The following is a 12,123-nucleotide window of genomic DNA, read 5'->3' as shown; positions in this document are numbered from 1 at the left end:
GCCAAGCGTGCGGCGGCGGAGGAAGGAAGATGAGCGCTCAAGGCTGGCGTCGTCCTTCTGGCCGGCAGGCTCCTTGGACATTCGTGGCTGCAGAAGGGTCTTGGCTTCGCAGGGGTGGACGGAGCGCGGAGGAGGAGGAGCAGCGGCCGGGGCGCGGGAGCTGCTCCCGTCTCTCCAGGCGGGACAGGCCGGGCGGAGGCCGCGCGGCCTTCATTACCTGTTCCAGGCGCTGCGGTGCCTGCTCGGGGACCGGGAACGTGAGCGCTCGGTCCTGCGGCGGTGGCGGCTGCGCTTCCTGCTGGCGCTGCCCCTGCGCTCCCGGCTGCGCTCCCGGCGGTGCCTGTCTTTGCTGTGGGACCTGCGGGAGCGCGCGTGGTCGGCGCTGGCGCTGCGCCGCCGGGGGCTGCCGTCCTTGTGCGCGTGCTTCTTGTGCGTCCGCCGCTCCTTGCGCGGCCTCCCGTCCTCCCGGCTGGTGGCCCGCCTGGCGCGGCTCCTGTCGCGCTTGTGCCGCTCGTCGAGCCCGTCTCCGCCGGTGCGGCCGCGGCCCTTGCTGGGCTCCCGGTTGCACTTGTCCTGTTCTGAGCGGAACTCCTTTTTGGAGACGTTCTGCTCGCAGGCGGGGAGGCCCTTGGGCTGCTGGTTGTTGTCCGGGATGCAGGAGAGGACACCGGGGCACCTCTTCTCCGGGGAGCCGTCCTCGGGGGCCATGCGACAAGCGCTGTGACCCTCCTTGCCTGGGGCCTCCTCGGCCACGCTGCCGTTCACGCTTCTGGGGTCACCGTCGGCCTCCGCGGGGGCCGGGGTCTCCCTGGGGGCACCGGCTGGGGGCTGGCCCGCAAGGGGGTGCAGCGTGGCGGGGCCCGCGCAGCCGGAGGACACGGTGTGCAGGATGTCCAGCACGGGCTGCAGCAGCTCGTCGTGCGCGTGGGCGTCGTCCGGCTTCTTGCTCAGCAGGATGCTCAGCAGCCGCTCGCGCAGCTCCCGCTCCTTCCGCTGCAGCCCCAGCGCGCGCTCCTTCTCCTCCTCCACGCGCCGCAGCTCCGCCTCCTGCAGCCGCCGCCGCTCCTCCTGCTGCTGCAGCCGCAGCTTCTCCTCCTTCCGCTCCTGCTCCTGGAGCTTCACGGCCTGCGGGGAAGAGGAAAGCGCAGCTGAGCCCCGCCCCGGAGCACGCGGGACGCCGGGAGAAGAGCTGCGCAGGTGTTTGCGGGCCCCGCGGTCGGGGGTGCAGGGGCAGCCGCGTGGCTGGACTGCGGCCCCGGGGTGGAGGCGTCTCCTCCGAGCCAGGTCCGGCCTGTCCTTGGCCACGGCTGGGCCATCATGCCTCTGAGTGACAAGGAGACCCCTTGGCAAAGGGACTCGGCACGGCCCCGGGGCGGGCCTCTGGGGCAGAGCCGGGCCTCGCCGCAGGGCCCCCGCCATGTCGCACACAGGCGCCTGCAGTTAGGTCACAAGCGGCCGCCAGCAACAGGGAGCTGAGAGGACGCCGCAGACACACACGCGGCTGCCGCGCGGGGCGAGCCAGGCCTAGCCTGGGTTAGTGTCTTCAATATTCACCATGAGGAAAGGACTGGGCTGCCACATGTCTCAGCCTCTTGTCAGACTCCTTCCCGGGGACTTATCACAACTGTAATCAGACAACAGGTTATGGGGTGGCCCCGCGCAGCACCGCAGAGGGACGCAGCCCTCCTGGGGACAAGGAGCGTGCTGGGGAGGCCTGTCCTGGGGAAGTCTGCCTGCCTGCCTGTGAGCCCTGGCCCTGGGCCCGTGGCGGTTACAAGTCCCCCGTGCAGGAGGGGCAAGGAGGCTCTTGGCGCTGAGGGATCCTCAGGACCGGCGCTGGGGCGACCTGCAGGCTCCCACTGCGGAGGGGGGACTGCAGCCTCCTGCAGGCCCCTGCAGGCCCCTAAGTGCCCAGCCCTCCGCCCAGCCCGCCTTGCCCTTCTGCTCTGGGCCACTGCGGAGGTCGCAGCTACACCGGCTGACCACACACCAGGGCAGAGGCCAGAGCGGCCCCTGCACTCTGAGCCACCACCCTGACCCAAAGAAGATGGACAGCCTCTGCCCCGGCCCTCCCGGAGGCGGCCAGCGTGCACCCGGGGAACCTGGATGCGCGAGCTCTGCAAAAGCCGTGACACCATCGCGCACGACAGAGGACTACCGCAGCCTGCCGGGCAGGAGCCGCCATCCTCGGCATCAAGGCTGCTTTGTATGCGGCGGCCAGCGGGCAGACGGCGCTCTGGCGCCACCCGCGTTTTAGGGGAGGCGCGGCCGGTGGCGGCGGCGGCGGGGGCCGGCGGCGGGTACCTTGGCTCTGCTGAGCAGCTCGGCGATGAGGCGGATGGACTGCAGGTTCCTCTGGGCCAGCAGCAGCTTGCGCTCCTCCAGCCGGATCTTCTCCTGCAGCTGCTTCTGCTCCTCCGCCTGCAGCTTCTCCAGCCGCTTCTGGCTGCGGCGCAGCTCGCGCTCCCGCTGCTTCTGCTCCCTCTTTCGCAGCTTCTCTTCCCGTTTCCTCTCTCGCTCCAGCTCTTCCAGCTCCTTCTGTTTCCTGCGTGGGACACAGCGGGGGTCGTCACACACAGCGGGGGTCGTCACACACAGCGCGCGGCGGCCAACACCACACACCGCAGCGGCAGCCTTTCACACAACGCGGAACGGCGACGCGCGAACCATCACGCCCGTAACCTTTTTTTTTTTTTTTTTGAGACGGAGTTTCGCTCTCGTTACCCAGGCTGGACTGCAATGCTGCGATCTCGGCTCACCGCAACCTCCGCCTCCTGGGTTCAGGTAATTCTCCTGCCTCAGCCTCCTGAGTAGCTGGGATTACAGGCACGCGCCACCATGCCCAGCTAATTTTTGTATTTTTAGTAGAGACGGGGTTTCACCATGTTGGCCAGGATGGTCTCGATCTCTTGACCTCGTGATCCACCCGCCTCAGCCTCCCAAAGTGCTGGGATTATAGGCGTGAGCCACCGCGCCCGGCCCGTAACTCTTTATCCCAACGTGGACTTCCGCTGGCGCAAAGCGGCCCGAAAATAGGAAGGAGTGAGTCCGGCGAGGACCTCCGTGACCTTCCAACGCCGACCTGCTAAGTGTGACCGAGCCATGAAACCCCCACACCCCCCACATCAGAAGTGACGCCCGCCAGCCAGGGAAAAGACGGACGGACAGACGGGGGAAACAGCGTCGGCAAGAACGCGAGATACCAGTGACGATCCTGGGGTGGCATCTGTGGCCGCCACTGAGAGAAGGCCAGCTCCACGGGAGAGCTTTCTAAAAATCACGCGTGAAGCCCAGAATGTGCACACGGCAGGGAGGAAGCCCCAGACGGCAGTGGCTCTCGTGGAGAGGAGGGGGCGCATGTGCCGTGCAGAGCCGTGCACAGGAGCCTACTGGACGATCCGGCCCTGAGGACGACGGACCGCACACATCTATATTCTATGAAATTCTAGAAAGGGCACATCCATGACGGCGGAAAACCGCCAGCCCGGCTGCCTGGAGCTGCAGAGAGTGTGACGAGTGAGCAGGGCAGGAAGGGCCCTTCCCAGATGATGGGGCACGTGGCATCGTCCCACTGCACCCAATGCCAGCCCAGTTCTCTGCGTGATGACCACCCGGGACCTCAACGAGCAGAGGGGCGACCACACATGCAGCTGGACGAAGAGGGACCCGTCCCGGCAGCCCGGCGGCGGCAAAACACAGCAGGACCTCCTAAGAGTGGCCAGGGCTGCGCAAGGTGGCTCATGCCTCTAATCCCAGCACTTTCGGAGGCCCAGGCGGGCAGATTACGAGGTCAGGAGTTCTGGCCACCACGGTGAAACCCCGTCTCTACTACAAATACAAAAATCAGCTGGGCGCAGTGGCATGTGTCTGTAATCCCAGCTACTCCTGAGGCTGAGGCAGGAGAATCGCCTGAACCCAGGAAGCAGAGGCTACAGACCGTACCACTGCACTCCAGCCTGGGGGACAGAGTGAGAGTCTGTCTGAAAAAAACAAAGAAAAAAAAAGCTGGGCGCGGTGGCTCACGCCTGTAATCCCAGCACTTTGGGAGGCCGAGGCGGGTGGATCACGAGGTCAAGAGATCGAGACCATCCTGGTCAACATGGTGAAACCCCCTCTCTAGTAAAAAAAAATACAAAAAATTAGCTGGGCATGGTGGTGCGTGCCTATAATCCCAGCTACTGAGGAGGCTGAGGCAGGAGAATTGCCTGAACCCAGGAGGCGAAGGTTGTGGTGGGCCGAGATCGCGCCATTGCACTCCAGTCTGGGTAACAAGAGCGAAACTCCATCTCAAAAAAAAGAAGAAAAAAAAAGTCCAGCCCAGAAGCGGTGCGTGCAGCTCTCACCAGCACCGGAGAACCCGGGCAGGCCTGAGGGGCCGCGCTGGGTTAGTCCGTGTCTTGCAAGAATCCCGTGAGGGCCCTGCACAGCGAAACCTCCCTCTAAACAAATACAGCCACGCCACGCAGCTCGTCCACACTTCTCCTGCAGACAGAGGCATCCTGAAAACGATGAACGCAGCCGGGAGCGGCACAGCTCCCAGAGAGTCCACCGGAGATGCGGGGAGCTCCCCAGCTCACCCTCCCCGGCCCTGCGACTCTCAAATGTATTTAAACCGCCAAGGGACACCGAACAGGTCACAGCCGCTCCTACGGCTGAGACTTCTGAAGCCTTGGCGGGGCGCCGCCAACTGCCTGGCGAGGCAGCGAGGAGGCCAGGAGGAAAGGCATCCCGAGCTCCGCCTCCCCAAGAAGGGATCCAGGCCAGGCGCCGAGGCCCAGGCGGAGTTCCACAGGGAACAGGAGCCATAGGCAGCCGGGACGAAGGCCCTCAGGCGAGGCGTGTGCTGAAGGGTTAACTGCCCTGTGAGCTGTCACGCCCCACACTCACAGAAGTGCGCCCTTAGGCGGGACTCACACCTGTACTTCGAGGCTGGGCAGCCCTCAGAGGACAGCCCTCACCAACTCCAAGTTACACATGGAGGCCCGACAAGCACACACCACCTCCACCCACCAGTAAAAACACAGGGGGCCAGCACGGCCCTGCCTGGGGAAGCACAGCGTCACGGGCCACGCTGGAGCCCTCCTGCCAGCTCCCCCAGACCACATGCCTGCCCCAAGCCAGGGCTCCAGCCACAGTGAGACGCCGCCCTGCCGTCCACAGCACAAAAGCCCTCTGTGGTCTGGCCAGGCGGACGGGGCCCCTTCCCGTCACACACTCCACTGCTCCTACGTCCGTGTCCCCGCAGGACAAGGCCACGATGCAGCTTCTGCTCCTGAGCCCCAAGCTGCTTTCCGAAAGGCCGCGGGGAAACGCCTGCAGGGCTGAGGGGTCCGAGGCTCCAGGCCCCACCGCACGCTTCCAGAACCCACGCGGATAGGCCCCGCCATGTGTGCACGCTGGAAGACGCCCGTCATGTCCCGGGACAGTCTCCCACCCTGGCTGTCCCGGTCGGCGTGACAGCGACTGACACGGAGGACCTGACTCAACCCCACAATAAAACTGTGTCTCCGAGGGGCCTCCTCCCAGGACCGCCACGGAGTAGCACGCCCCTCCCTCCCAGGACGTACCCCGCTCCCAGGACGCCCCTCCCTCCCAGGACGTCCCTCCCTCCCAGGACTTCGGCCTCTCCGTACTGCCTGCCTTGGGTCCCGGCCCCCAGTCCCCGCCCCCATTCACGGCCACACGCTCACACACGGAGCCTGCCTCTTCTAAGAAGCCCTCTGGCCAAGTCCCTGGAGGGCGCGGGGGGAGGGACGGAGGAGGGTGGCTCCGCACCCCCCACCCACACCTTCTGCAGTGCTAAGACCGAACGAGCTACAAACGGCTGCTTTTCGTATTTTTTTAAATCTGGCCCTCATCATCAATGCTCTACTTCCTTTTGTAAACACGACCTCCACCTACATGCAAAATTGCAAACGGCCAAGGCACTCTGTTCGTCTCAGCGGGACACGTGAGCAGCGTGTGCGGGGAGGAGGGGCGGCTATTCGGGAAAGGCACGGCTGCGGGAGACGGCGGAGACCGTGTCAGACCACGACGTGCGACGGGAACACAGAAACACGCACGCTCTCACGCAGGTCCTCACACGCACACCCACACCCACGCGTGCACATGGGCACACGGACACGCACAGGTTCACAGGCTCATCTGTGCACGGGTGCAGAGGCAACCACACACGGGCGCACGTGTACACACACGAGCTCACAGGTACACACACGAGCTCACAGGTACACACACGAGCTCGCAGGCACGTGTGCAAATGCACAGGCATGCACACTCGGGTCCACATGCATACATGCGAACTACACACACCGCTTCACAGGCACGAAGGTCCACGGGCAGACGTGTCCATGCACACAGGGGCACACACAAGCTCACAGGCATACATACACATTCATGGGAATACATGCATACACAGGTACACACACAGGCGCCTGTGCACGGCTGCACAGAGACACACGGGTCCACATGCAGAGTACACACCTGTTCACAGGCACATGCACACAGGTACACACGAGCTCACAGGCACACGTGTGCAGATGCACAGGCACACACACTTGGGTCCACATGCATACAGGCAGAGTACACACCTGTTCACAGGCATACATACACACGTACACACGAGCTCAGGCACACACGCAGGCACGTGTGCATACACACACACACGGGTTCACATGCATACAGGCAGAGTACACACCTGTTCACAGGCACACGTACATACATGCGCACCGGTACACACAAGCTCACAAGCACGCATGCACACACACTTGCCCGGGTGTACGGGTGCACACAGCGGTACACATGAGCTCATAAGCATGCACGCACGCACACGGGCGTATGCACACATACATGCACCGCTGTACACACCAGCTCACAAGCGTGCACACACTTGCAAGGGTGTGCACAGGCATACACGCGCACCGGTACACACGAGCTCACAAGCACGCACGCACTTGCATGCGTGGACGTGCACACTACACAGCTCACAAGCGTGCACGCACACACTTGCATGCGTGCACGTGCAGACGCACAGCAGCACACACACGAGCTCACAAGCGTGCACGGACACTTGCACAGGTGTACACGTACACGCATACACGGGCACCGGCACACACGAGCTCACAAGCACGCACACTTGCACGAGTGCACACGCACACACGCACAGTACACACCAGCTCACAAGCGTGCATGCGCACACACTTGCACGGGTGTACGCGGGCACACACACTTGCACGGGTGCACGCGCGCACACGCAGGTGCCCAGCACCGGCGCCGAGGCCCGGCCCACAGAACGCACCTCTCCTCCGCGCGCCGTCTCTCCTCCGCTTCCTTCTCTCTGCGCTTCTGCTCTTCTCGCTGCTGCTCCAGTTCCTGGAGCTTCTGCCTCTCCAGCTGCCGCTTCTTAATTGAGGCGTCACTCAGGTGTTTGGTGGAATCAAAAGAAACCTTTAAAACACAAAAACGGTGTGAGACGGGCTTCCCCCGACACACGGCCCGGAGCCGTCTCCTGCTGAGCGCCGGCTCACACTCACATCCTGTGCAGACCCAGACAGCGGGCCCGAAGTGAGACGCACGCCTCACCGTCAGGGGCTCAAGACTTAGCTCACCCTACAAAGCCACAACTCAACAAGGGACACCAAGCAGCCCTCACTGATGAGTGAACACAAGTGACGCGCCATCGCTGCCGGACGCGGCTTCCCTTCCGCCACCCGGTCCCGCCATTCCCTGTGGTCACGGTCACCAAGCGCGCCACATGCACACATGCAAAGTTCACACACCGGTTCACAGGCAGAGGCACGCCTGCCTGCGGGCACGCATGCGCACACACAAGAGCTCACAGGGCCCTCTGCCCACACCCACGGGGCACATCTTAAGGCCACCAAACCTCCCTCCTGGAGGCTGGCTCATTTGTCACCCGGAAGCCAGCACGGGTAACAACAGCACACGAGACTAAAGGGAACATTAAGGCCTGGTTTCAATGCACATTCAGGGAAGGCCAGGTTCTCCTGGTTCTGTCACGGTTCAAATCCCTGCCAGGGCTCCCGAGGGCCCGCCCCTCACCCAGTACACAACATCGTGTCAGGGCTCCCGAGGGCCCGCCCCTCACCCGCTACACGACATCGTGTCAGGGCCCGCCCTCACCCGCTACACGACATCCTGTCAGGGCTCCTGAGGGCCCGCCCCTCACCTGTCAGGGCTCCCGAGGGCCCGCCCCTCAACCGCTACACGACATCGTGTCAGGGTTCCCGAGGGCCCGCCCCTCACCCGCTACATGACATCGTGTCAGGGCTCCCGAGGGCCCGCCCCTCACCTGTCAGGGCTCCCGAGGGCCCGCCCCTCACCTGTCAGGGCTCCCGAGGGCCCGCCCCCACCTGTCAGGGCTCCCGAGGGCCCGCCCCTCACCTGTCAGGGCTCCCGAGGGCCCGCCCCTCACCTGTCAGGGCTCCCGAGGGCCCGCCCCCACCTGTCAGGGCTCCCGAGGGCCCGCCCCTCACCTGTCAGGGCTCCCGAGGGCCCGCCCCTCACCCGCTATGTGCTCTGTGGCTGCTCTTCATCGTCCATGAGATACAGAATTTGGAAAACCACAGCACAGGTGCCCTCCTCAACCTCACGCCTGGCCTATGAAATTCTACAGGGTCCAGGGCGGCCGCTGTCATTCTACTTAGGGGAGGTCCCTGCGGCCTCGGAGGGGAGGGGCGAGGGCGCCGGCGCGGGGCTCACCTTGATGTTGCAGGCCACGGCCTTGCCGTCCTCGCCCTTGTACATGAGCTTCATGCCGCGCAGGGCGCTCATGGCCTGGATGAAGCCCGCGTACTCGCGGTACTGCACGTAGGCCTCGAAGTTCAAGTGCCCCCCGAAGCTGAAGGTGTGGAAGTTGCGGCCCGTCATCTCCTCGCGGTAGGGATCCAGCATGGGGATGTCCACGTTCCGGATCTCCCCGAACTTCGCGAACACCTTCACCAGCACCTCCTCGCTGGGCTTCTCGGAGCCCGACTCCTTCAGGGCGAACCACTTGCACGGCAGCCCCTCCAGGTGGATGGTGTCCGGCCTCTCGCCCGGCAGGGTCTCGTTCATGTCCTTGGCGTCGCGGAAGAAGGAGTCCCAGTCGTGCCGCGTGGGGAAGTCGATCTTGAACTCGGCCGCGCGCACCTTCAGGATGTCGGAGAAGCCGCTGAGCTTGATGGTCTTGCCGTCCAGGCAGGCCAGGAACGACTTGACCAGGCTCTTGTTCTCCACCTCGCCCTCGAAGCGGATGAAGTCCATGGTGCTCTTGGAGATGCGCAGCGTGGAGAACTGCTGGCTGTGCACCATGCCCTTCAGCCTCTCCATCACCTCCCAGTTGGAGATGGACTTCCCCGGCTGCTTCAGCTGCGGGAGCGCCACGCTGATGGTCATCTTGGTGATGGGCTTCAGGTACAAGCCGTACGCGGGGCACAGCTCCACGGCCTCAGACGTGTCGTGCACGATGGTAGCCGCTGCCATAGCCTCTGGGACCTGGGGCCTGAAACGTTAAGACGCAGACGGTCAGCGCCGGCACCCCCCACCTCCCCCTCGCCCTTTCACCTCTCCCCACCCCATGAAGAGCGGCACTTTGGACCCGGAGGACAGAAACTGCAGTGTCTCTCTGCCGTGTCAGACTGCTTTCTAGCTTGTCAAAAGCCATGTCAACGGAGTTCTTGTCTTTCGGAAACCGCTAAGAGTACGCTAAAGGGGAAAGAGCCAAGCTGACAGCCTCAGAGAGCATGTCACTGGCAAAGCCTCGGGCACCCCTGCCCGACACCCAGCACCCAGCAGCTCCCAAGGCCTCCAGGACAGGAAACAGCACGACCAGGCCCCTGGAGCGGGTAAAGTACGAACAGAGAAGGTACAAACGCCGAGCTCCTCGGGTGGGCACAGAAAGACCCGGGGAAAGGGAAACCAAGGCGCCAGGGACAGCACAGCGAAGGCATCTGGGAACCTTTTGCGCAGGAGGCAGCGCGGCCGGTATCTGCACTCACAAAACAGGAAGTCTCAGGCTACAAAAACAATTCAGAACCGTGAACCCTAACAATCTCCGTGGTGGCCACACGCGTCCTAGCTTTAACCCATTCAAAGCCAAAAAGTACAAGGGCCTTTCCAAAAGTTGGGGCCTGGAGCTCGCACACCTGCGTCTTCCTCAACCCACCTCTCCCCTACTGGGCAGACAGGCAGCCACTTCCTGAACCTGAAGGCCCAGTCCGAGCAGAGGAAGCTTGGCTCACAGAAACCCTAACATCCCAGCTGACCGCCTGCGGCCCCGCCGCCCACCACATCAACCTGCAGGCTTCCTGCCAGGCCCGGGAGACCGCCTCCTCGCCCAGGCCCGAGGGGGGTGGCGTCAAAGAAGTGCTGGAGGGTGGAGAAGCCACCGGAGAGGGTCACTGGGGCACAAGGGAGGGGGTCCAGCCTGTGTAGGGACCAGTGAGCCCTCCCCCAGAGCCCAGGCCGCCCCAGCCAACTTCACCACCGAGGAAACCTCCCCACTGTGGCCTCCAGCGCCCCGCGCCCACCCCGGTGCACCTGGCTGCGCAGCCCCCGGGACCGGCACTGTCCCTGGCAGTTGCATCTGCCCCATCTCCCCCCAGCACAGCCTCAGGCCGCCCCTCGTACCCCCAAAGGGCCCCACACTTTCCCAGGCCCTGGGCCACTAGGCACCCTCAGCACCCACCCCATGCGCGGCACTCCTGGATTAGCTGCACTGCCCCAGCCTCCGAAACCCCCCTACAGCCCCCTGCCTCCCAGTATAGATCTAGGAACCACGCCAGCGCCCCGTCCCCCCGCCCCAGGCCCCTCCAGTCTCTCGCCCGCCGAACCCTAGGGATCCCCATCCGGTCCCCCGAGCTCCCAGCGCTCTGAAAACGCTGCAGGCCTCAACTCCTTCGGTGGAGTCCCAGGAACAGCTCCAGCCCGCACCCCTACTTCCAGGGGCCCCCGGACCCCGACCCCAGGCCTCCCGAGCCCCCCGGCTCCCCTGTACAGCCCCGGGCGTACCCAGCGCCCCGGTGCCGCCCTAAGCCCCCCAACCCAGCCCCCTCACCTCCGAGACCACCCAGGCCCCGTCCCCGCCCCCAGGCTCCCGGCCCCGCCCTCAGGCCCTAGGCCCCACCCCCCGGCCCCCGGCCCACCGGGCCCGGCCCGCGGAGGGACGCGTTTGCGGGGCGCACCCAGGCCAGGGAGTCGCTCACCGGCGCGGGGCTCCGCCTGCGTCCCAGGCCGCCGCCGCCGCCGCTGGCCCGAGCTCCCGCCGTCCCCCGCCGACTCCCGGGCAGGCGCGGCCTCCCCGCCCGGCGCCGCCACCGTCCTCCGGAGGCGCCTCCGACACCACACGCCGCCACCGCCGTCGCCGCCCGGCCTGTATGACGCATTTCCGCTTCCGGTGAGCGGGCTCGCGGAAGCGGCCGCGCGGCGGCACCGGGTTTCTCCTTCTTGCCCTGGCCCCGCCCCAGAGAGGCGGGACTTCCTGGAGCCCTGGCTTTTGCACTGCGCGTGCGCGAGCCCACCCCTCCCCCATGCCGCCACCTGCCTGCAGGTACCCAGGGGACAAAGGTGGGCCGGGGACTGCGGACCTCGTCCTTAAGCCAAAAACGACGGGGGCCGATGTGGGGTCCAAATTCCAATTACAGTCACGAATATATATATAATAAAATTCCAAAATGTCATAGGATCCTATAACGGGATTCTGTACTATTATGTATAACATACTTACATAACTTATGCATAATATATCACATTCTATGACATGATAATAGAATTCTATACTATGCATTGCTAGCTAATTGTTAATTGAATTGTTAGTAATTATGAATTGTATTATTAATAATTAATGCATACCATTACGTAATGTAACTATGAAATAACAAGTGATAATTTATAATGGTATTATGAAATGAATGGTAATTATATTGTCATTAGGAAATAATGATAATTTGTAATGTAACTATAAAATAATAAATGATCGGCCTGGCGCGGTGGCTCACGCCTGTAATTCCAGCTACTCAGGAGGCTGAGGCAGGAGAATGGCCTGAACCTGGGAGGCGGAGGTTGCCGTGAGCCAAGATCGTGCCACTGCACTTCAGCCTGGGCGACAGAGTGAGACTTCGTCTCAAA

General features: G+C 63.7%; 1 protein-coding gene across 1 annotated transcript; it reads right to left on the bottom strand.

Moving 5' to 3' along the window:
* Positions 1–213: 213 nt before the first annotated feature.
* Positions 214–9,522, bottom strand: AKAP17A (A-kinase anchoring protein 17A). The gene is made up of 4 exons (XM_064370975.1): positions 8,719–9,522; positions 7,295–7,443; positions 2,305–2,545; positions 214–1,125 (listed from the first exon to the last, which is right to left on the bottom strand). The coding sequence occupies exons 1-4, from the start codon at positions 9,478–9,480 to the stop codon at positions 214–216; spliced, it is 2,064 nt and encodes a 687-aa protein (XP_064227045.1). The 5' UTR covers positions 9,481–9,522.
* Positions 9,523–12,123: the final 2,601 nt, after the last annotated feature.

Source organism: Aotus nancymaae, unplaced genomic scaffold (assembly GCF_030222135.1).
Source record: "Aotus nancymaae isolate 86718 unplaced genomic scaffold, 86718_ANA_hifiasm-v0.15.2.pri h1tg000111l, whole genome shotgun sequence".
NCBI classification, from domain to species: Eukaryota; Metazoa; Chordata; class Mammalia; order Primates; family Aotidae; genus Aotus; species Aotus nancymaae.
This window is presented reverse-complemented; position numbering and strand designations above follow the sequence as displayed.